This window comes from Bubalus kerabau, chromosome 13 (assembly GCF_029407905.1).
Source record: "Bubalus kerabau isolate K-KA32 ecotype Philippines breed swamp buffalo chromosome 13, PCC_UOA_SB_1v2, whole genome shotgun sequence".
NCBI classification, from domain to species: Eukaryota; Metazoa; Chordata; class Mammalia; order Artiodactyla; family Bovidae; genus Bubalus; species Bubalus kerabau.
This window is the reverse complement of record NC_073636.1, coordinates 30417409-30441487: the sequence shown is the minus strand read 5'-3', so window position 1 is coordinate 30441487 and position 24079 is coordinate 30417409. Positions and strand designations below refer to the sequence as shown.

General features: G+C 40.8%; 1 protein-coding gene across 1 annotated transcript in view; it reads left to right on the top strand.

Moving 5' to 3' along the window:
- The window catches only part of ITGA8 (integrin subunit alpha 8), a 188952-nt gene extending 167689 nt beyond the window's left edge, over positions 1-21263 (top strand). The window contains exons 28-30 of the mRNA XM_055543891.1: positions 5636-5737; positions 15847-15969; positions 18207-21263. Of these exons, the coding sequence (XP_055399866.1) occupies positions 5636-5737; positions 15847-15969; positions 18207-18293 (312 nt within the window). The 3' untranslated portion in view covers positions 18294-21263. The remainder of the gene's footprint in view (positions 1-5635; positions 5738-15846; positions 15970-18206) is intronic.
- Positions 21264-24079: the final 2816 nt, after the last annotated feature.

The following is a 24079-nucleotide window of genomic DNA, read 5'->3' as shown; positions in this document are numbered from 1 at the left end:
GGAGCGGAGGTCCAATTCAATAATTGAAAGAATTAAACTTTTTATAAGGTGCTATCAAATGGGTGACCGATTTTATTTTCTTAGGCTTCAGAATCACTGTGGATGGTGACTGCAGCCAGGAAATTAAAAGATGCTTGCTCCTTGAAAGAAGAGTTATGACAAACCTAGACAGCATATTATAAGCAGAGACATCACTTTGCCGACAAAAGTCCTTACAGTTAAAGCTATAGTTTTTCCAGTAATCGTGTATGGATGTGAAAGTTGGGCCATAAAAAAGGCTGAGTCCTAAAGAATTAATGCTTTCGAATTGTAATGCTGGAGAAGACTCTCAAGAGTCCCTTGGACAGCAAGGAGATCAAACCAATCATTCTTAAAGGAAATTCACCCTGAATATTCATTGGAAGGACTGATGCTGATGCTGCAATACTTTGGCCATTGATATGAAGAGCTGACTCATTGGAAAAGACCCTGATGCTGGGAAAGATTGAAGGCAAGAGGAGAATCTGGCGACAGAGGATGAGATAGTTCAATAGCATCATCAACTCAAAGGACATAAATTTGAGCAAACTCCAAGAGATAGTGAAGGACAGGGAAGCCTGGTGTGCTGCAGTCCATGGATTGCAAAGAGTCAGACGTGACTTACTGACTGAGCAGCAACAGCAATAATCAAATGGGTGGATATGGGATAACCATTGAATAACCCAACTATTGGATGTGTTCGTTCACCATCCATTCACACTGTCAGTCAAGGAGGATTGATGAAACCCTCCTGGGCATGCTGTTCTAGGTGCTATGGAAGGTATAAGCTTCATATTCCATGCTCTATGCCTTCTAGTTTTCTACAATCTTGGTGGGGAGAAAGTAATCAAGAAAGATAAAAAGTTAAACAACAATATGGAAATTCCAAACAATATAGGGCATCTATAGTCTCATTCCAGACATACTGAATCACAATCTGTAGGCCCGATCCCAGATGTTTCTGATGTTCAGCAAAGCACAAAGCAAAGTGGCTTGTGAGCCATCAGAAATGGTGGTGATGAGTGGAAATGTGAGGAGGAGTCAGGCTGGTCAAGAGCAAAGAGGGTAAAGGGAGGAGAGAAGACCGCCACAGAGAAACATGTTTCCCCACATTCTAGACTTCAAATCCCACCTCTCTTTTAAAATTTCTACTGGAGGGTAGCCAATGTGTAATGATGTGCTAGTTTCTACTGCACAGCAAAGTGAATCAGTTATACAAATACATATATTTACTCTTTTTCAGATTCTTTTCCCATATTGGTCATTACAGAGTATTGAATAGCGTTCCTTGTCCTTATTAGTTATCTATTTTATATATAGTAATGTGTGTATGTCAGTCCCAATCTTCCAATGTATCCCTTGCCCACCCCTTTGCATTTGTTGTTAAAACTAAGCAACTAAACAGCAATGGCAACAATCCCCTTTACTTCCTGACAACTGTTTGTTTTCTACATGTGCGACTCTATTTCTGTTTTGTTAATAAGTACATTTGTTATTCATTAAGAAATTCCCATGTTCATAAATGCAGAATCACGTTGGAGAAAAACTTTCCATCTAGAGTTGATTCAGAGATAAGTTCTCCCATGATTTGTTTCCCAAAGATATTACTTCAAGAGCAAGGGAATTATTTTCTATCGGTGTTTTTTAATATTGAATTTGGAGACAAAAGAAAATTTACTCTTTGAAGATTTGGGAGCCTGGATTCACACTGGAGTATGTGATTATAACTCGTAGGCACAGAATCTCACTACTGGCGTTTGTCATGTTTCTTCTGTGTCTATCAGCCAGGGTAGTAACAAAAGTAGATTTAAAACACCAAGTATACACAAGATTTTAAGAGCAAGAATTTTTTAATTTTAAAAAACACTTCCCACACAAACAAAAATCCAGCTTTCGATTAAAATGAAAATGCCAGGAGACAAGAGAACATAGAAAAAATAAAAACCAAAAAAGAATTTTTCCAAATGAACAAAGTTCCTTACCCTCCAATGTCAGGATAGGAAAAGAAAATAAAAAGGCCAAAGATGTAGTGACTTTAAGTATACATAGAAGTTTTGCATGCTCTAACTTGTTCTTATCACATAGAAGAAATGGGGTTTATTGAAGGGAAGAAAAATTCAACCACAGGGGCCAAAATACCTTGTAAAAATATGTAAATTATTACAATACAACCTGCCCAATTGGCCTCAAGAAACCCAACATTGGATTCTAGATGGTGGAAATGTTAGTAAAACTTTGATATGTAGCACTTGCTGATTCCTGTGATGTAACTATCCCCTTTATGGTCAGCTTCAAGCTGCAACATGATGTCACAGAGTACGGAGGTGGCCAGAGATGCAGAGCAGCACAGCATCCTATAGTGTTTTCCCTACAGATGCAGTAGAGCTAAATAATATCAAGAGCATGTGTGTGCATGGGTGCCAAGTTGTTCAGTGGTGTCCGACTCTGTGCAACCCCATGGACTGTAGTCCTCCAGGCTCCTCTGCCATGGGATTCTCCAGGCAAGAATACTGGAGTGGGTTGTCATGGCCTTTTCCAGGGGATCTTCCTGGCTCAGGGATTGAACCTGTGTCTCTTATGTCTCCTGCACTAGCGCCACCTGGGAAGACCATCAAGACCATAAAATGCAATAAAATTATTACTCAGAACTGAGGTTTGACTGTTTATTATCTTTTTAGAAATACAATTTACTTAAGTTTACATGTATCTATAATTTGTTTTAATAATGGCTCTGTTTAACAATGGGTACTCAAAGGTCTTCAAATTTTAGTGTTGTGTTCACAAGAGCCACTGTGAGCCAGCTACATCCCACCACTGGTTAGGTCACATCACTGTCTCAAGCTAAATGGAGGAAAATCACAGAAGCTTAAGTTCTTAGAGTGGTTTTCCTTGATTTACTCTTACATACTCTTCTTTGACCTTCAGTTAAGTTCAGCCGCTCAGTCATGTCTGACCCTCTGCGACCCCATGGACTGTAGCATGCCAGGTCTCCCTGTCCATCACCAACTCCCAGAGTTTATTCAAACTCATGTCTATTGAGTGGGTGATGCCATCCAACCATCTCAACCTCTGTTGTCCCCTTCTCCTCCAATCTTCAATCTTTCCCAGCATCAGGGTCTTTTCCAATGAGTCAGTTCTTCACATCAGGTAGCCAAAGTACTGGAGTTTCAGCTTCAGCATCAGTCCTTCCAATGAATATTCAGGACTGATTTCCTTTAGGATGGACTGGTTGGATCTTCTTGCTGTCCAAGGGACCCTCTAGAGTCTTCTCCAACACCACAGTTCAAAAGCATCAATTCTTCAGCACTCAGCTTTCTTTATAGTCCAACTCGCACATCCATACCCGATTACTGGAAAAACCACAGCTTTGACTAGACAGACCTTTGTTGGCAAAGTAATGTCTCTGCTTTTGAATATGCTGTCTATTTGATCATAGCTTTCCTTCCAAGGAGCAAGCATCTTTTAATTTCATGGCTGCAGTCACCATCTGCAGTGATTTTGGAGCCCCCCAAAATAAAGTCTGTCACTGTTTTCACTGTTTCCCCATCTATTTGCCGTGAAATGATGGGACCAGATGCCATGATCTTAGTTTTCTGAATGTTGAGCTTTAAGCCAACTTTTTCACACTCCTCTTTCACTTTTATCAAGAGGCTCTTTAGTTCTTCTTTGCTTTCTGCCATAAGAGTGGTGACATCTGCATGTCTGATGTTATTGATATTTCTCCCAGCATCTTGATTCCAGCTTGTGCTTCATCCAGTCCAGCATTTCTCATGATGTACTCTGCATATAAGTTAAATAAGCAGGGTGACAATATACAGCCTTGACATACTCCTTTTCCTATTTGAAACCAGTCTGTTGTTCCATGTCCAGTTCTAACTGTTGCTTCTTGACCTGCATACAGATTTCTCAGGAGGCAAGTCAGGTGGTCTGGTATTCTCATCTCTTTCAGAATTTTGCACAGTTTGTGGTGATCCACACAGTCAAAGGCTTTGGCATAGTCAATAAAGCAGAAGTAAATGTTTTTCTGGAACTCTCTTGTTTTTTCGATGATCCAGTGGATGTTGGCAATTTGATCTCTGGTTCCTCTGTCTTTTCTAAAAGCAGCTTGAACATCTGGAAGTTCATGGTTCATGTACTGTTGAAGCCTGGCTTGGAGAATTTTGAGCATTAGTTTGCTAGCATGTGAGATGAGTGCAATTGTGTGGTAGTTTGAGCATTCTTCGGCATTGACCTTAATCAATAGTTAATATGAGAACCGATTAAACAAAAGAACTTGCTGAAATGTTCTGTCAAACACCATACAGTTCTAGGTTGGTTCTTTACTAGGGGAATTTTGCTTCCCAGAAGACCTTGGCAGTTAATTGGAGACATTTTTGATTGTTACAACTGTGTGAGGGGTGCTACTGGCATCTAGTGGGTAGATGCCAGGGATGCTGCTAGACATCCTACAATGCATAGGACAGTTCCTTAACCAACCCTACTCCTGCTCTGGGTCTTCTGTATAGGAGGAAGTTCAGTTCAGTTCAGTTCAGTTCAGTTCAGTTGCTCAGTCATGTCTGACTCTTTGTGACCCCATGGACTGCAGCACGCCAGGCTTCCCTGTCCATCACCAACTCTCGGAGCTTGCTCAAACTCATGTCCATCGAGTTAGTGATGCCGTCCAATCATCTCATCCTCTATCATCCCCTTCTCCTCCTGCCTTCAATCTTTCGCAGCATCAGGGTCTTTTCCAATGAGTCAGTTCTTCATGTCAGGTGGCCAAAGTATTGGAGTTTCAGCATCAGTCCTTCCAATGAATATTCAGGACTGATTTCCTTTAGGATGGACTGGTTGGATATTCTTGCAGTCCTAGGGACTCTTAAGAGTCTTCTCCAGCACCACAGTTCACAAGCATCCGTTCTTCAGCGCTCAGCTTTCTTTATAGTCCAACTCTCACATCCATACATGACTACTGGAAAAACCATAGCTTTGACTAGATGGACCTTTGTTGTCTACAAAAGGAAATATGACTAATTTCTTTGTAACTTAGCAGCAGTCTCTCTCCTAAAATATTTCGTTCTATCAGACAACAAGAATTTGTACTCACGATGTCTCCCCACTATGTTCTTCAGTAAGAGCACTTGTGCTTACTCCTTTAAGGATGTCTGATTTTCTGTTTTTATTTTAACCTTATTGTGCCAAATCTCTTGGTAATAAGATAGATTATCTTTAGAAATAAGAAGATGAATGATCCGATGGATGGTTAGACAGATGTCTAGACAGATAATGGATAGGTGATGGATGAATGGATGATGGATGATAAATGGATGATGATGGATGGATGGATGATTTATGGATGGTTGAATGAATGACGGATAGATAGTGGATAATGGATAGATAACTGGATGGACGGATGAATGATGAATGGATGATGAACAGTTGGATGGATGGATGAATAAGCAAATGGATCGTGAATGGATAGATGGATAGCAAACAAAAGTAAAAGAGAGAGAAAAGGAAGAAAGAAGGAGGGAATATTTCTTTGGAAATGGAAAACATTGAAAACAACTGGATGACTGCCAATATAACTTTAAAGTTTTACATGGAATATATTTTAAATAAATATTTTTAATTTCAGAGGAAAAATGATCCCTATTCTCTTGCATCCCTGGTGTCCTTTGAAGTTAAGAAGATGCCTTATAAAGATCAGCCAGCAAAACTCCCAGAAGGCAACATAGCAGTAAGTATCTTAAAATATATAGGTACAAATAATTTCACGGAAATTATTTTTTCAAACCTTGTTTTGCTTGTGTTAGGTTTAAGTGCCTAGTATACTGACTTGAGAAAAGTTTCCCTCTTAAGATTACTGTTTTCTTATTTCAGTCTGGAAATTCTTCAGTGTCATTTGATCAGATTTTTAAACCTTCAATGTAAATTTCTACTCCACCCCACTAAAAAAAAATCACAGGGCAGGACTAAAACCATTTTTTAATTAGGCTCTTTTGTTTGAAAGAAGTTCAGATATTAATTATGATCATAATGGAATCATGCTATGCTATGCTATGACTAAGTCACTTCAGTCGTGTCCGACTCTGTGCGACCCCATAGACGGCAGCCCACCAGACTCCCCTGTCCCTGGGACTCTCCAGGCAAGAACACTGGAGTAGGCTGCCATTTCCTTCTCCAATGCATGAAAGAGAAAAGTGAAAGGGAAATCACTCAGTCGTGTCCGACTCTTAGCGACCCCATGGATTGCAGCCTAACAGGCTCCTCCGTCCATGGGATTTTCCAAGCAAGAGTACTGGAGTGGGGTGCCATTGCCTTCTCCGAATGGAATCATACTTATTGTTAATTTTAAAGACAGGCTGGTGAGTGAGGTGAGAAGGGAAGACTGTCTTCCTTAGGGAGAAGACCACAGACCAGCTGTATGGACAGTCATTTTTCCTTTCTAAGCAAAGACCAGGCTTCCCTGGTGGCTCAGACTGTAAGGAATTGACCTACAATGCGGGAGACCTGCGTTCGTTCCCTGGATTGGGAAGATCCCCTGGAAGAGGGAATGGCTATCCGTTCCAGTATTCTTGTCTGAAAAAATCCATGGGGACAGAGCAGCCTGGCGGGCCACAGTCCATGGGGCTGCAAGAGTTGGACATGACTGAGTGACTAGCACACGCACACACACACACACACACACACACACACACACACACATACCCACAGAAGCAAAGACCAGTATTACCTGGAGGAAAAGTACACTAGGAGCATCATCTGAATTGAAGCTATTAAACATTAAATCAATCACTAGTTCATGTCTGACTCTTGAGACCGCATGGACTGTAGCCTGCCAGGCTCCTCTATCCATGGGATTTCCCAGGTAAGAATACTGGAGTGGTTGCCATTTCCTTCTCCAGGAGATCTTCCAGACCCAGGGATCGAACCCATGTCTGCTGCATTGGCAGGCAGATTCTGTACCACTGAGTCACTAAGGAACATTACTAATACCCAGATATCTGTCACAGCACAACTGCTGGTATCCTCAGCAACCTGGCAAGGCCATGCAGAGCAGACAGGAGGGTGAGTAACAGGGGATGAACAGGCCCCATCACCAAAATGCTGCCTTTACAGTGAATATGACCACAGCCAGAACTCTGGGTCAGGATTCAAACTGAGATTTCAACCTTCATCTCTTGGTCACTTCATAGATATTTACAACCTCGACTTGGATTCTGGTTCCCAGGTCCTTGTTACTCAAAATATGTTTTTGCTGACCAGCAGCATCAGTAACACCTAAGAAATTGTTCAAAATTCAGAAACAGACCTCACCTCAGACCTGCCGAGTCAGAATCATCAGGGCAGCAGGTACACTGTCATCTTTAAGGAGGGTTGCTTTGGATGGTGTAGAGGTCACCACTCTCATAATTTCTCATCAGCCTAGATCTTAAAATGAAGCTATTTCTCTTTCCAGCCTAATCTACTTTTAGTAGTTGAAATCCATCCATTGATTAGTGATTTCCAACCCTGAGCATGCAAAGAGTCACCATTCACATGATTTTAAAGGTTTATACATGTTATATGCTCAGTTGCTAAATTGTATCCAACTCTTTGCAACCGCATGGACATTAGCCCGCCAGGCTCCTCTGTCCATGGGATTTCCCAGGCTAGAATATGGAGGTGGATTTCCATTTCCTCCTCCAGAGGATCTTCCCATCCCAGGGATGGAACCCGAGTCTCCTGCGTTGACAAGTGTATTCTTTACAACTGAGCCACCTAAGAAGCCCCATACATGTTAGGACCCTATCCAAAATATCAGGATTGAGTGAGTCTGGCATGGGCCCCTGGCACTGTGCTTTAGAGGCTCTACAAGTGATGCTTCTGCAGTGAAACTGGCATTGGGCACCTCTGACACAGGCAGGCAGTGTAAGAGAAAATCTGCAGATTCCAGAACAGGTTCATTGCGGGCTTCACCCTGGCTCCACTCGGCTCTAAGTGGAAACCTTCAGGAGCTCACTCTGTGTACCTTGCTGATGCCCTTAACCACATTTACCTGAAAGCATTGTTAGGAGTATTTACGTTATATACAAAAAGCTTCAGCATTTTACCTAAAACGAGATAAGTCTCAGGTGTTGATAATAGTAACCTTCCCAAAATGTCCTACCTTCTCCGGCAAAGTTCAATAAGCCCAGTTAGAAGCATCCATAGATTCAAAATATCTCAGTAGACTTTGGTGGTGTTTAAAGCAAGCACTGCACATATTTCTCCACTTAGCACGCCTCTCTTTCTCTCACGAGATGTCTGCCAGAGTTTGAATTTATGTTCAACCTAGAAGACAGAAGCTTTGGGTTTTTAATATAGAATATTCATCCAAGGAGGTTCAAAGGCTTGTAACTCCAAGGGAGATAAATGTGAGTCCTTTGTTTTCTCTGAGCACATGCTCCATAACAGAAACATGTGTGACAGTCCGTTGCATCCACAGGATCGCGTCTTTCTGTCCTGGCCACAGGTGCCAGCCTGCTGTTCTCAACTCATCTCAAAAGATTCACAGGATGATGAGATACAGGCTTCCCTCCTCCACACCACCCTTGTTCCTGCATCTTTGAAAAAGTCTTGTTATCTGATGTAGATGATTTACTGCATCATTTATGGAGAGTTTATGGGAAAACCTTTTAGGTCTCCCAGTCTCTGACCGCCTCAAGGAGACGTGGCCAGTAGGAAGGCAGCTGTGCCCTACAGGCTTGGTTTGAGAGGACTGTGCTTGGAACCGGCAGATGTTTTAGAGTGAGTTCTCATCCTTGTCTTGAAAAGGACCCAGGAGGAGAGAAGTACTTCCAGATAGCAGAATCAGCTGGACGAGGTGGTTGGAGGATCTTCAGAGCTCCAGTCCACAGTCTGCCATTAGGGAAAGGGTCTCGGTTCCTTCCTTGGTAAATGACAAGAATATTTGCTTGTTTTCCTAGTTCCTTGCAGGTGATGAGGACTCTGCTTGTGCTTCTTTTCAGTGCGGTCATAACGCAGCCATTTCTTGAGCCCTAGATAAGTTTTCCATATTGAAAAAAATAGTAATCCCCAGCTGCTACTTGAATAGTGTCTGGGTTTGTAACAAATGAACTCTCCGTGCCACGTGACACTTGTCATGTTCAGAAGCAAAGGAAAGGTTGCATGATGAGAGGGTCTATGCCTAAATGCTGTATCATTACAGCAGAAAAAAATATTCAGTTATTGGAACACTTTTTTTGCCTATTCATAAACTTTGGTGTTTGTATTGTGTGACTAAAGCCAAATTCCATAATTTACATCTAGAAGAGCTTATGATTGTCTCGTGTAACTCGAAGTTCAGTTCAGTTCAGTCGCTCAGTCGTGTCTGACTCTTTGTGACCCCATGGACTGCAGCACGCCAGGCTTCCCTGTCCATCACCAACTCCCGGAGCTTGCTCAAACTCATGTCCATCAAGTTAGTGATGCCATCCAACCATCTCATCCTCTATTGTCCCCTTCTCCTCCTGCCTTCAATCTTTCCCAGCATCAGGGTCTTCTCCAATGAGTCAGTTCTTCACATCAGGTGGCCAAAGTATTGGAGCTTCAGCATCAGTCCTTCCAATGAATATTCAGGACTGATTTCCTTTAGGATTGACCGATTTGATCTCTTTCCAGTCCAAGGTACTCTCAAGAGTCTTCTCCAACACCACAGTTCAACAAAGACAGTTATGATAAAGTATTTCAGTGAAATCCTTAATTAAGAACTCACATGCAAATTGGAAGTCCGTTTGACTTTTTTGAATTGTTAGCAAAACTTCAGGATCTTAAAATGGAACTGTGATATTAAGCAATTATCTAGAGTTCAAACCTATCACAGGAACTTCTTATCTCATAAGGGCTGTTTGAATTTTGTTAAAATGTGTGTTCAGCTGGTCCACTTCATGTTATTATTTTGTTCTAAATGGCACTGTCGGCAGAGTGTCTTGGTACATTTATATAAAACATTCTCGTGACCCCACTGAAGTATGTTTACACAAGATTTTGAGATGCATAAATACAGATGTCAACATTAATTACCGTTGCAAATCCAAGGGAGTTTTTTCTTCTACCTTGGTATTTTGTCAAAATATACAAAAACATATCATAAATGTCAGTGATAAAATGTAGGCATATTAAAGATTTATTTATGGTCTTTCCACCATAATAAAGAACAACAAGATTTACGACATGATGAAGGTAAGATTAAATGTTCCCTACTTAGCATCACTTTAAGAATGTCTGAACTGCTTACAATTCATGGACCCTACTTCCTAAAATTACAGATAGTTATATAAGTGGAGTGTTAAAATTTTATACTATTTTTTAAAAATAACTACAGGTTCTTGGTACATTAAAAAATGAAAAACAGTTTGTTGATTAGTTTGCATGTAACTGAATTTTTCTCCGTATGTTTTAAGTACTTAAGTTGTTCAATATGAACCTTTCTTAAAGCAGTTGAAGTATGTAGTCAAAACCCAAGTTCTTAAAGTAAAGCTTTAGTCCTAAATACACCCCATCATTGGCCTTGGGACTACCTTCTTGATGAATGAATTTAGTAAAGAGGGTCTTGGGTAATTTGGCTTCTCACACTACTGTGTGAGATTATACAAAAGTTGTCAAGCTGTGCGATTCAGTATGGTACCCACTCGCCACATTGCCATGGATGGTGAGGACCTGAGATGCGGGTGGAGTGGCTGAAGAACTGAAGTCATTTTACTTCATTTTAACTTACTTAAATGTAAACTTAAAACTATAGGAGTATAAGGTATTCTTTTTTCTTTAATGCAGTTTTATTTTTTGGGTAAGACAACATTTCACTCGAATCAATGAAAATCTTGTGGTTGTCACTTGCTGCAAGTGTTAAATAAACACTGGACTTTGGAGACTTAGTAAAAAGAAAAGAGGAATAATATTTTTATATCAGTTATACTTTGAATAATAATTTTGATATTTAGTGTTAAATAAAATACATTGTTAAAATTTATGCCCCATGTTTCTTTTTACTCTTTTTAATTTGACTATGACAAAACTTTAAATGACATGCATCACTTGCCTTATATTTCTGTTGGACAACACTGATATACAGCAGAGTCATAGAAGGTTCCCTTTTGGAGCTGTTGGTAATACCTATAGAACTTCAGGGAATATGGGTGTTTAATAAATCTTATTTTAAATGAACGAAAATTTCTTACTATAAATCAATGTTTAGTCATTAGAAACTATATAAATTAAGACCTGTTTTTCTCATATTTATTATTCAATAGATAAGCTTCTTGTGGACTTGTCAAAATGAGCTGCCAGACAAATATAAACATTAGAAATAACCAAGTTGGGGTATTTTTCAAGATGTTATCTCTTGGCCAAGCTTCCCCTAAACCATCCTAGGGTTTCTACAGGACTAAAACAAATTTAAATAAACATTGGTCCTATAAAAGTGATCAATTAAGTCTTTTCTCTTAAGCTTGCCTGTAGGGTTCAAGTTTCTTGTCTATACGGAGTACTGAGTTTCAGGAAAAGCTTGGCTTTATCTGTTTCCACTTGCAGAGAAAACGCTTCATTTCTATTTACAGACCTGAACATGTCTCCTGACTCCCTAACCAATGTGTTCTCAGAAAGACCTCTCTTTTCAAGACCCGGATGACTCTTCCAGTGATGTGATACATCCACCCTTTTCTAGCAGCAGCCATCTAGCTCCTTAGGCCTGGAAGTCTGAAGAAATGCTTCAGGGCACCATTGTTGTTTGTATTTTTACTGTCCCTAGTCTAGCAGCTTCTCAACTACGCAGTGAAAAACCGGGAAACCACCAGGGGCAACGGAAGTTCTCTGCAGCTGCCCTGGTTTAGGGGCTTCTGGTGGTTCACATGGTAAAGAATCTGCCTGCAATGCAGGAGACCCGGGTTCGATCCCTTGGTGGGGAAGATTCCCCTGGAGAAGGGAATGGCAACCCACTCCAGTATTCTTGCCTGGAGAAGTCCATGGACAGAGGAGCCCCGGTTGAGATCAAGAAGATCGGGCAGCCTCCGTGCCATGTAGACGCCTTAAAGGCAGCAGGTTAGGAGAGAGGTATGCAGGTGAGGGAGCAAAGTCACTGAGCTTGTCTTCCTCTAAAACTGAAGTCCCTTCCTCTTAGTTAGCTACAGGCGCTATGTGACATGCTTAATCCTTCCATTGAAAGTGCTCACAGAAAGGATGCAAAATGGCATTTTTCAAATAAAAATAATGTTGCCAGAAGCAAACTGACAACAGTTTTGGTGATGAGAATTTCAGATTTTGAAATGGATAAGAATAACAGTTATCATCTCTGAGACTGTTTAAAGACTTGGGTCAGAATATTTGGAAGTGAATGCAGACAAAAAGCCAGTAGGTTTTGTAATTATACCTTATAAAGCTGTTTTCTGCTTCTAGAGACCCTAATAAGCATATCCTGTCCAGTTTCATGTTTTATTGGTACTTTTCCATCACTGCTGTGAAAAATCCTTCAGATATCATTATTAGATCTTTGTGAGTGACTTCCACTGCTTGTTTCTGCAGATGGACCGGTTTCGTAGATGATACATCAAAACCTGCAGTACCACTCTCCACCCACTTCCTATATCCAAAAATCAGTTATCCCCTACAATCCATTTATTAAGAAGTGGGCATTTTTAAAAAAGATTTAAAAGGCACACAAATTGGAAATGAAGATATAACTGTCCCTGTTTGGAAAAAAAAAACAAACTTGTAATATCCAAGTGGCAAAGAAACCCAGGAAAAACTCAGTAGCTGTTCTTCCATTTCTTTTTATTAAACCAACAATTTGAACAGTCTATGGTCTATGGCCCTTATTTCAACTCCTTTAGTTTAGCTTTTTTTTTAACTTACAAAACTAGAACTGTTTCCTATGTTATAATAAAACATAGGGAGGTAACCAGATATTAATTAGGTCAACTAGACAAAGGAACATGAGAAAGTATTGTTGTCTGTCTTCCTAAATTACCTATTAGTCAATTTTGGTGGTCTCTAACACATGCACAAAATACAGACCAAAACTACGTTGTTTCTTCAGTGAACTTAGAGCTTAAGGGGAAGAAACAGTTACAAGAAACCTCAGAATTACCCGTGGCTTCATATTTTCTCTTTTCTAGGTCATTGTATCTGGCTTATGAGTGCGCGACCACTACTACCCTTGATAGTTCCAAAATTCTGAAATTCTCATTATTAAAACTGTACTGGTCTGCTTCCAGTAATATTAGGGTCATTTTATTTTTATTTATTTGGCTGGGCCGAGCCTTCACTGCAGCATGAGAGCTCTTAGTTGTAGCATGTGGGAGCTGGTTCCCTGACCAAGGATCAAACCCAGGCCCCCTACATTGGAAGCACAAAGTCCTAGCCACTGGACCACAAGGGAAGTAAATGATCACTTCATGCTCTTTCTCTGAGCACCGTAAGATGCAGGATTGAGCACTGATTTCACATGTTATCCAGGGTAATTCACCAAAGGAGAGAGGTGTGAAGAGAAATGATCCAGAAGTGATCTCGCCCTCCGCTGACTCGTGTAGCCGTATCGTGCAGAGGATCACTTCAGGCAGTGGAATCCAACTGGCATGATAATGCTTGGAGTCTTTCCAGTGCGTTTCATCAGTGTATGTACCATGTGTTCTGTTTTTAAACTGTGGCAAGTACAGAGAGTGTGACCCCATCATGGTCATGGAATGCTGCCCTTCTCCTCGATATGTTGGACAAATAAGGGCAGTGCCAGTGAGGGAAGCAAGGAGGAAGGTAAAAGGGCAAGTAGTTACACCAGCCTTTCTCTCACTGAAAGCACCGGTCAGGTCCCTGGCATTCCTGACCACGTGGAACCACTAACAGCTTCACCATCATCAACGTCATTGTGTAGCCTGGATATAAGTGATATTTGGAGCTGGAGGATCAAGTGAATTAAGTCATCAGGATGTCTGCTGCACAGGGGACGTGGACCAAAATGAAGGAGTTATAAAAACCTTGGCAGGTTAAGAACAGCACAGGCAGGATGCTCAGATCTAGTTAAGAAGGCAGAAGGAAAGATGTGAGCAGAGGCAGGACCCAGCACTAGGGCAGAGGCTATGAAAGCACCAAGGTTTCCAGAAACCAAGGGGAAATCAGAGCCACCAAGCCACCCTGAGTTCACCGTCAACTCCTGGTGGGTTAGAGAAGCGTGGCCCAGAGTTTCTGTATGGGAGTCAGGATGGGCTCAGGATTCTTTCAACCAGCACAGTTAAAACAAGGAGCATGTGGACCAGCTTAACCGAGGTGATCTTTCGTGTGTGCATGCTCAGTCTCTTCAGTCGTGTCCAACTCTTTGCAGCCCTATGGACTATAGCCCGCTAGGCTCCTCTGTCCATGGGATTTCCCAGGCAAGAATACTGGAGCGAGTTGCCGTGCCCTCCTCCAGAGATCTTCCCAACCCAGGGATTGAACCAGCATCTCCTACATCTAATGCATTAAAGGCAGATTCTTTACCCACTGAGCCACTGGGAAACCCCCAGAAGTAAGGGTGATGCTCACTTCTCTCTAAAACCAGATAAGCCTGCTTTGGTGAATAACATTTTAGATCCAAGAATATTTTTCCTTCTCTTTTCTTTGACAGAGGGTGTGAGCGGCAGGGCTGGGTCTCTGCTTGTTTTTTTGTTTTTTTGTTTGGGTGTCTCCAGAGCCTGTGCCTGCCTATGATAGGAGAGCTTCTCCTGCCTACATGGGAGGCAGGGGTGGTTCACACATACAGAGCGTACAGTCCTGCTGAAAAGGTCTCTTTTCTCCTCCAAGTTTCCTTGCAACAGTGGGGCATTCGGTGAGGTCCAACAGCAACTGAAAATGGGATTTAAGACCGAAAGCAGCACCAGCACATTGAGACAATTAATTCTCACATCAATGACTATAGTTACTTTCATGAAATGGGAGATGGTTGGTCTTACGGGACTGTATTAGTAGAGTACCAATGGGTTCTTTGTTGATAGAGCACAGAGACAGAGCCTAGGGCTAAGGAGGCGGTGACACTGATTAGATCTGTGGATCACTTCGCCCCCTGGGACTCAATTTTCTCATCTGTAAAATGGGGACTTAGGTGATGTCTACCCACTTGCATATCCAGCAGGTTGTTTGCAAGTTCACTTCTCAGTGAGGTGAGCTTAGTTCTGTGGAGAAACATGTGTGGACGGACTTGGCTTTTTGTTGGGTTTACTTTGCCATAAAAAGGTCCATCCCAATTCAAGGTCATTCCTTTCCACCTTGTTGCTTCATGCTTCACCTCAATTCTATTCTAGGCTTTCTGGGTTGGTGTAAACCAAACACCCACCAAGTGTCTGTAGTTGGACTTGCATCCAACTTGAGAAGCCTGAGAATGTGTTAATGGTTAAGATTCCAAGTTCAAGTGCTGTAAACTCTCAAATCTTCCCCCAGGGTGACTTCAGCTAAAGTACTCTTTGGTAGTTACTGCTTTATTTTTTATTATACTATATTATATATACACTAGTATTTATTATACTAGCCAAAACTCCAATACTTTGGCCACCTGATGTGAAGAGCTGACTCATTTGAAAAGACCCTGATGCTGCTGACTCATTTGAAAAGACCCTGATGCTGGGCAAGATTGAGGGCAGGAGAACGGGACAACAGAGGATGAGATGGTTGGATGGCATCACCGACTCAATGGACATGGGTTTGGGTGGACTCTGAGAGTTGGTGATGGACAGGGAGGCCTGGCATGCTGCGGTTCATGGGATCGTAAAGAGTCAGACCTGACTGAGCAACTGAACTGAACTGAACTGCTTTATTTCACTGAATAGTTTTTAAATTTGAGCTCATTTCCTTTATTTTCCATTCCAGATTAAAACATCGGTTATTTGGGCCACCCCAAATGTTTCCTTCTCAATTCCATTATGGGTAATAATACTAGCAATACTTCTTGGATTATTGGTTCTGGCCATTTTAACCTTGGCTTTATGGAAGGTAAGTGTATTTGCTTTCTTTTCCTTTTTGAGTAGAGAGGCCACTGGGAGGATTTAAAAGGATATACCTAGGATTTCAAAGAGCCAAAGCTAGAGGCATGATCTGGGAATTTCCAACACAGGGACTTGAAGGGAAAGCTGGGTCTTGTTTGCTTTGGCAAACTTACTATGCTTGTGTAACTGACATTTAAGAAGATTGAGGGTGTTTAATGCTGCTTTTATCTTGCAATTTCTTATAAATAAATATAGAGTTAGAATTTATTAACAAAGACCTATGATCTTCTTTCCAATATGCTTAGAGTGATCATGTTATGATGAAGACTTCTCTTTCTTGTTTAATTAATCAGGATCTTAAGCTTTTTGTTGACACAATCCTATCAGCAATACTTGAGAGTTTTGTAAGCACTACACAGATGCAATTAATATAGTAATTAGTTGATGCATGGGCTTTCAATGACACCACATAGATTATGCATGTTCTAATATTCTTGGATTTTTTTTTTTTTTATCTTGCCAACTCGTCCATCTCCATTAGGAAGCCTTAACTTCCTCTTTCACGTGTTTTGCTGAAGTTTCAGCTGAAAGTCTGCAATGGGAATTAATCTCTGGGCCCCAAACCAACAGGACTGCCAAGTTTCACAGAGCTTTCCATTCCAAAATAGAAACAATGTCACCATGACATGATCATAAGAGCAATTAATCCAGTCACATCTTCAGTTCAGTTCAGTCGCTCAGTCGTGTCTGACTCTTTGCGATCCCATGGACTGCAGCACTCCAGGCCTCCCTGTCCATCACCAACTCCCGGAGTTTACATCTTAGTTTAGTACCATTGTTGTCATTCTCCAAAATCATAATATATTTTTATTTTGAAACAACATGAGACATACTTAACAAACTAAGAAAACCTTTGAGTTACGTAATGGCTTTTCTGATCTTCATCAGCAGTTTTGTGCCATCCTGAGCCCACACAGGTCTAATGCATGGTCTATCTTTAGAAATAGACTTCTGTGTTAGTCTATTATTCATAGTAACTTTATATCCATAAATGATGCAATGGTATGTAGCAATTGATAGAGAAATGCACTAATCCTACAAGAGAAAGATGACTCAATGGCTATAAGTGAAAGCTAATGAATTGGGCTTCCAACCTAAGAAACAATAAGAATTAAGATTTTAGGTTTCTAGGGAAAGTTGTACTCTCCAAAACCAAATCCTCATTTGAAACTCAGGAGAGTGAAGATTCAAGAATCACCTCTTCCCTGAGTTGCTGATTGATTTCTGGAAAGTTGAGACAGCTCACAAAGCTGTTCAGATGGAAATAAAGGACCCATCTAATTGTCCTCCATGTACTAGATATTCCACCAAGTGCAGAGAGAGAGACAAGCATCTCTCCACCTCCTCCTTTAGTCCATCTTTAGGTAGCCCATAGTACGCTTTAGGAATCTGCTTCCCCTAGTCAAGAATTCACATTGCTGCCAGCTCCAGAAACATGCAGAAAAGCAGAGAAAAAAATCCTTGGGCCACGTTGCTGTAAGCCCAGAAAAATATACAAAGTCCATAAGTGGTTTATACACAATGAACATTCTTGGGACTTCCCTGGTGGTCTAGTGGTTAAGACTTCCCCTTTCAATGCAGGGGTGCAGCCTGGAACACTGATCGGGGAGCTAAGATCTCACATACCTTGAATCCAGAAAACCAAAATATAAGACAGAAACAATGTTGTAATAAATTCAAAAAAGACTTTAAAAAATGGTCTACATAAAAAAAAAAAATCTTTCAAAGAGAAAGAACATTCTCCCACCACCACAGGCAGGGAAGGAAGAACGTGGACACTTTGCATAGGCAATGAATTCCTCTGTGCAGGTAAACAACACACTGCTCTCACCTCCTAATCTGGAGAATTGGGCAGATTCTAGTCTCAGAGCACCAGATTCCTTAGACAATATATAAAAGGAGGAAAGTTATTTTTTTAAGATATTTTATGTGGACCATTTTAAAAATCTTTATTGAATTTGTTACAATGTTGCCTCTGTTTTATGTTGTTTTTTTTTTTGGCTGGGAGGCATGTGGAATCTCAGCTCCCCGACCAGGGATCAAACCCGCACCCCTTGCATCGGAAGGTGAAGTCTTAACACTGGACCACTAGGAAAGTCCTGACAAAGAGAACACTCTTAGAATGAGGGGTTTCATGAATTCTCAGGATGACCTGACTAGCTGGCTCATTTCTCTCTTCCCTAGTGCGGATTCTTTGATCGAGCAAGACCACCCCAGGACGATATGAATGACCGGGAACAGCTGACCAATGAGAAAACCCCTGAGGCATGAAAAGGAAAGCCAAAGACAAAAACAAGTTCAATACTACTCCAGTTCAAAGCAAAGAAGGATCATGAGGGTTCAACCCAGGTTGTCCTGCACCTGCCAGTGTCCTCAGACGGGAGGGCCATGTCATCACCTCATCTACCCTGTACTCTGGAGAAGTTTCCATGGATCCTGGTGATCCTGTGGGGAAAGGAAGCCTCCTCAACACTGCAGAAACGCTGGGCAGCCGTGGAAGATGTCTTTGGCTTGAGTCCTTCTGTATTTGGCAGACACTTTGAAATGGGTATGGGAATGTGAGGTTGCTTTCCAGGTAAAACCATCTGAAGTCTCGAAAATGCAGTGTCTGAGTTAGGATGGACTTTAGAAGGCGAACTTGGACCAAACCTTCCAACACTACTGTATACAATGGAATATTTGACACCTCCCTCTGGAAAAGACACATTTCTAGTGACGTTACAGCTCAGGGAGACCAGCCTATGCTGTTGGGACTGTGAAAGGACCTTGGAAATGGCAGAGATCATCTTTGTGAGCGAGGATAACGATTTATTTATTTATTTTCCATGACTCTAGGCTGACACTCTAGAGGATCTGGAAATTAAAGATTTGGTTCGCTGGTTTTTTAAATCACTCACCAAATTTCCCTCCGAGATGTCTGTTTTGTGCAGAATACATAACTTAACAGGACTTAGGATTTAGATAGCGTTAAGGAAAAGTGAATTGGTATTAGAAAACTGTTTCACTTTCATGACCTCTACATGAAATTACTTTTATTCATGCTTTCAGGGACTCACATCTGCTTAATTTAGCCTTGCAAAAAGTTGCATTGATATCTACTTTTACAAAAAAAAAATCATCTTTCCATTAACTTAATTAGCAATATACAAATCTCAAGGGACTCTCAACCCTGAGTGGTACTTAAAAATAATGGTAAAATTTCTAGAGTCCATTCACAAAAAAGCAATTCAATAATTTGGGCAGGCATATTATTTTTAATATCTATGAGGCAATAGCAATATTTTAATTTGGGATTAAATACCTTTTTACTATATGTCAAACTTACATTCACAGAAAAGACACGTTAAACATAAATAGGAAGAAGCATAAAGTTAGGCATATGTGTGATGAACCTAGAAAACAGATTCCTATGGATTTTATTTAGAACTGCCTGTTCCAACTTTACTTTTCATTTTTTCTGCTAATCGTTATAGTACGTGACTTTGGAAAATAATTTTTACTTAAGCTATTTTCCCATCATCTTGAATTTAACCATCACATAAACTTGATGTTTAAAACTCTTGTAAATAATCCATAATCATATGTAACAGTATCGTTTTAAGTAAAATAGACCAGCCAAATTTATATAGTCTGCACAACTTTGTATCCTTTTTATGATAATGAAAAATTATTATGAAGAAGTGCTGAACAAATTTTATATTTATGTGCAATATTTTATAGACCTATGTATCAAAAAGCATGTTTACACTGGCATTAGTTATTTTTTAAATTAATATCCTGAATCCTAAGTATGATAAAACCAGTAGACCCCAATCCTTCAGTTTACAAAGCAGTTGGAAAATTTATGCCCCACTTTCAACAATCACACTTGATTCGAAAGATGAGCCAAACTCACAGACACTAAATTTTTGGTCATGCCTTAACCTGGACACAAGCCATCTGGCTCCAGCTGCAGAATTTCTTTGGAAACCAAATCAAAGGCACATGGGTGAATACACTGAACAATTCATACTCTGCCTGCTCGTGAATTAAATCCTGTCATGGTAGCAGTTTCAAGGCTGTCAGGAACTGAAGTCTGGCTCCAAGCGTGTGTGGCTGACTTGGGGGTGAGAACTGCACATGTTTCAAAGAGCTTGAGGGTCTCATGTCAGCCTCAGGGGGTCTTAGGTGGTCGTTGTCTGGGTAGAAGTGGTTCTACAGGCAGGGGCTGTCTCTGAGATGAGTGGAAGGAGGACTCTCTGCCTCCAAAGTGACACCCCAACTCTTGTCATCCTGCCTGCCTTTTGGCCAAGAGAGAATAGCTCCTCAAGGTTTGGGGTCACAAAAGAGCCCTGAGAAAACACACCTGTTGTCTTTCAAGCTAACCTTCATAAAGGAACTCGGAACTCTTAGGGCTGGGACCGTCAAAGCCAGGTCATACAGACACCTGGAGGAAGCTCGAGATGCCAGGAGCAAGGCTGGGATCCAGAACAGAGCAAGGTGTGAGGACTTCAAAGGCAAACTACAGCATCCTCACAGTCTCAGCCCAAAGTGATCTCCATCTAGAAGGACAGGCACTGCTATCTATAGGCAGTTTGCAGAGGGCCGTCAATGCACACTGAGGTCAGGTGAACCCTCCACACCTCAGTTCTTGAGTGCCCCTCCACATGGAAAATATTCTAAAAATGCACTGAGCAAATCTGCTTCTCATCATATAAAGCCAATCACTTTCATCATTTATAATATGCTGTTGCTTCTCTTAGAATCTATCTATATATTTCAGATATATCTTTAGAAATACTTTCAGCTGATTTTCAGTACATGGGAAAAAATGGACAAATCAAGTTTTATAAACTTTGAGATTTTTATACACTAAATAAGCAACATGGACCAATTGCCCACTGAAACCCCACTTCTTTGAACTCAACCCTTTTCTTGTTTTATTTAAATATATGTGTAGAATCTGTGAAGATTTTCATGTACCTATTTACCTTGTCACTAATAAAATTAAAAACTAAAGACCTGATGACATATTTGTGGGTTTTTTTCTCAAGCAATGTAAAACTTTCCCATGATGGCAGACATCAAAGGTTTGGGTCTTCACACTTCTTTACCATAAAAACATTTAACATTGAAAGAAATTTGAAAGAGCAAGGACATGACACTTTTTGGAATAATGAACCTGTTCTAAATTTAGATTGTGGTGATGTTTGCATGAATACACTAAGAAGGACTGGACTGTATGCATTAAATGGATGAGTTTTATGGGAATTAAATCTCAATACATATGTTTAAAAATGTGAGTCATTTCTGATATCTACACTTTCATATAATTGGTATCTTTTCCTTTACATTTCCTTTCCTTTTTAAGATATTGATTTACTTGTTTGGCTGTGTTGAGTCTTTTGCAGCTTGCAGGATCTTTGTCACATCAGTCAGGACTCTCTAGGTGTGGCATGTAATCTAGAACACGTAGGCTCAATGGTTGCAACACACGGAATTAGTTGTTCTGTGGCATGTGGGGTCTTAGTTCCCCAACCAGGGATCAAACCCAAGTCCCCTGCATTGCAAGGCAAATTCTTAACCACTGGACCACCAGGAAAGTGCCTACATTGTCTTCCAAATTGTGTCCATATGAAAACTTCACGTTTTAATGAAGCCTTCCTTTGGGTCATTGACCAATTCAAAAGCTGCTCCTAGTCTCCAATGGCATTTTGTGAATTACGACACTTTTCCAGTTGTTCTCATGACTATTTTCCAGCTGGGCCAATCCTCTGTGCAAGCAGGAATATCTTTTCACCTTTGTGTTCCCTACATTAAGCACCACCATCTGTTACATAGTCAGTGCTCGAAAACCATTCTAAAGTGAATGAATGAATATATGTGCACAGTAATAATCATGTGATATGTGCTTTTGTAATCTTTGCTCCTCTTACAAAGCCTGGAGGTACACGCCTTTTTATATCCTATTTGTAGTGTTCACATGATGTTGTTATAATAGTTACCCAGTGTTTTATCCAATTAACAGATCATCATTTGTTTAACAATACTTCTTATTGGAAATATTTCTTCATAAATTCATTTATTAAGTATAGCATGAAATTGAATACTTTCATACATGAGGCTTGTTTTCGGTTATTTCAATAAATGAACTTCACAAGAGTAAGGTAGTTTGGTTAAAGTAGATGAAGATTTTTGTACTTCTTGATAATGTATTGTTTCTTAAGAGGACTAGATCAATTTGCATTAAATACACCACTTCCTTCACTACTCTGTCAGTATCCTAAAATATTTTGGTAATGATTTTCAAATATTACTTTAATTTGTGTTTCACTAGTTATTGTTGTGGAGAAGGCGATGGCACCCCACTCCAGTACTCTTGCCTGGAAAATCCCATGGACGGAGGAGCCTGGTAGGCTGCAGTCCATGGGGTCGCGAAGAGTCGGACACGACTGAGCGACTTCACTTTCACTTTTCACTTTCATGCACTGGAGAAGGAAATGGTAGCCCACTCCAGTGTTCTTGCCTGGAGAATTCCAGGGATGGGGGAGCCTGGTGGGCTGCCGTCTATGGGGTCGCACAGAGTCGGACATGACTGAAGCAACTTAGCAGCAGCAGTTATTATTGATCAGTCACTCGGTCATGTCCAACCCTTTGCAACTCCATGGACTGCAGCACATCAGGCTTCTCTGTCCTTCACCATGTCCTGAAGTTTGCTCATACTTATGTCCATTGAGTCAATGATGCCATCCAACCATCCTGTCTTCTGTCAAATTCAGTACATTTAATGTATAGACTTAATTTTGATTTCTAATATTATTGAATATTCAATAGAGACCGATTTATTGGTTGTATATTTAAATACTTGCCACTTCTCTGGTTGGTATTCATGAATTCCAGTGAAACAAATCCCAGTGCCTGGATGCTTTTCTTATCGCCAAAAAAAAGAGGTAAGATGAACCCTTCACTTCACACTATATATTACTCACACTTTAAAGCCTACACATATTGAAAAGCTCAGGATGGTCCAGAGGCACTTATGTGTCCAAGGTAAGAAGTCACAAAATCAAATCTAAGATTTAGGAACATTGGTGCTGAAGATCAATGCATCTTGCTAGTAGAAACTATCTGAGAGGGGCAAGACCTCCTGGCGCACACTCAGAATGGCCTATAATGGGCAAGACCACCCGTTACAGCCTGTGCATGCTCATAGTGGGTAAATAAAAGAACTCTTACCATGTCTTATAGAGTAGTCAAGTGCTTTGTAATTGGCTGTATGCAGCTGGAGCTCAGTCTTTGCACCAAACTCTGTTGATAGCATTTTATATGTAGACACTGAGCTGCATCAATACTTTCTAAAGGTTGAGTTCACGTTTGGGTACCTACAGTGGGCAAAATAAGATCAGGATCACTCCTTGTAGAATTCTGAGACAAAGTAGAAGTCCCTCCTGAGTTGCACACTTCCTCTGTGAAAGTTGCACCCTACTCCTAGATTACTTCTATTAGACAGCACCCTGGTGACCTCAGGAAGAGCCCAAACATGAAAACCTTCTGTTGCTATCCATGAATGCCAAGACAGCACCTCTCTAGAATCTAATGTTCTTTTCCGTGTGTATAGCAGGTTTTCTCCTTCAGAACTCTGTTGACACTAAAAGGTTGATTGCTTTTAAACATGTTTTTAAAGAATTCTGGATTTTTTTTTTTTTTTTTTTTGGCTGTTCTGGGTCTTTGCTGTGGTATGCTGACTCAGTAGTTGAGATGTGTGGGCTTATTTTCCCCGAGACATGTGGGATCTTAGTTCTCTGACCAGGGATTGAACCTGCACCCCCTGCATTGGAAGGCAACTTCTTAACCACTGAACCACCAGAGAAGTCCCTAAACTCATTTTGGAGTTAAGTAAAATCCAAAGGCTGCCCTCCTAGTGATGCTTAAGTCAATGGCAAGTTGAGAATGGCCAGAGTACACGTGGAACGATTCTGATTGTCACGTTAAGCTCTCCCCTTCAATGCACCCCACAAATACCATCTGCCTGACACTCTGCCTTTTGGAATTGTTTATAAGCTCTCTGTTATTTAGGG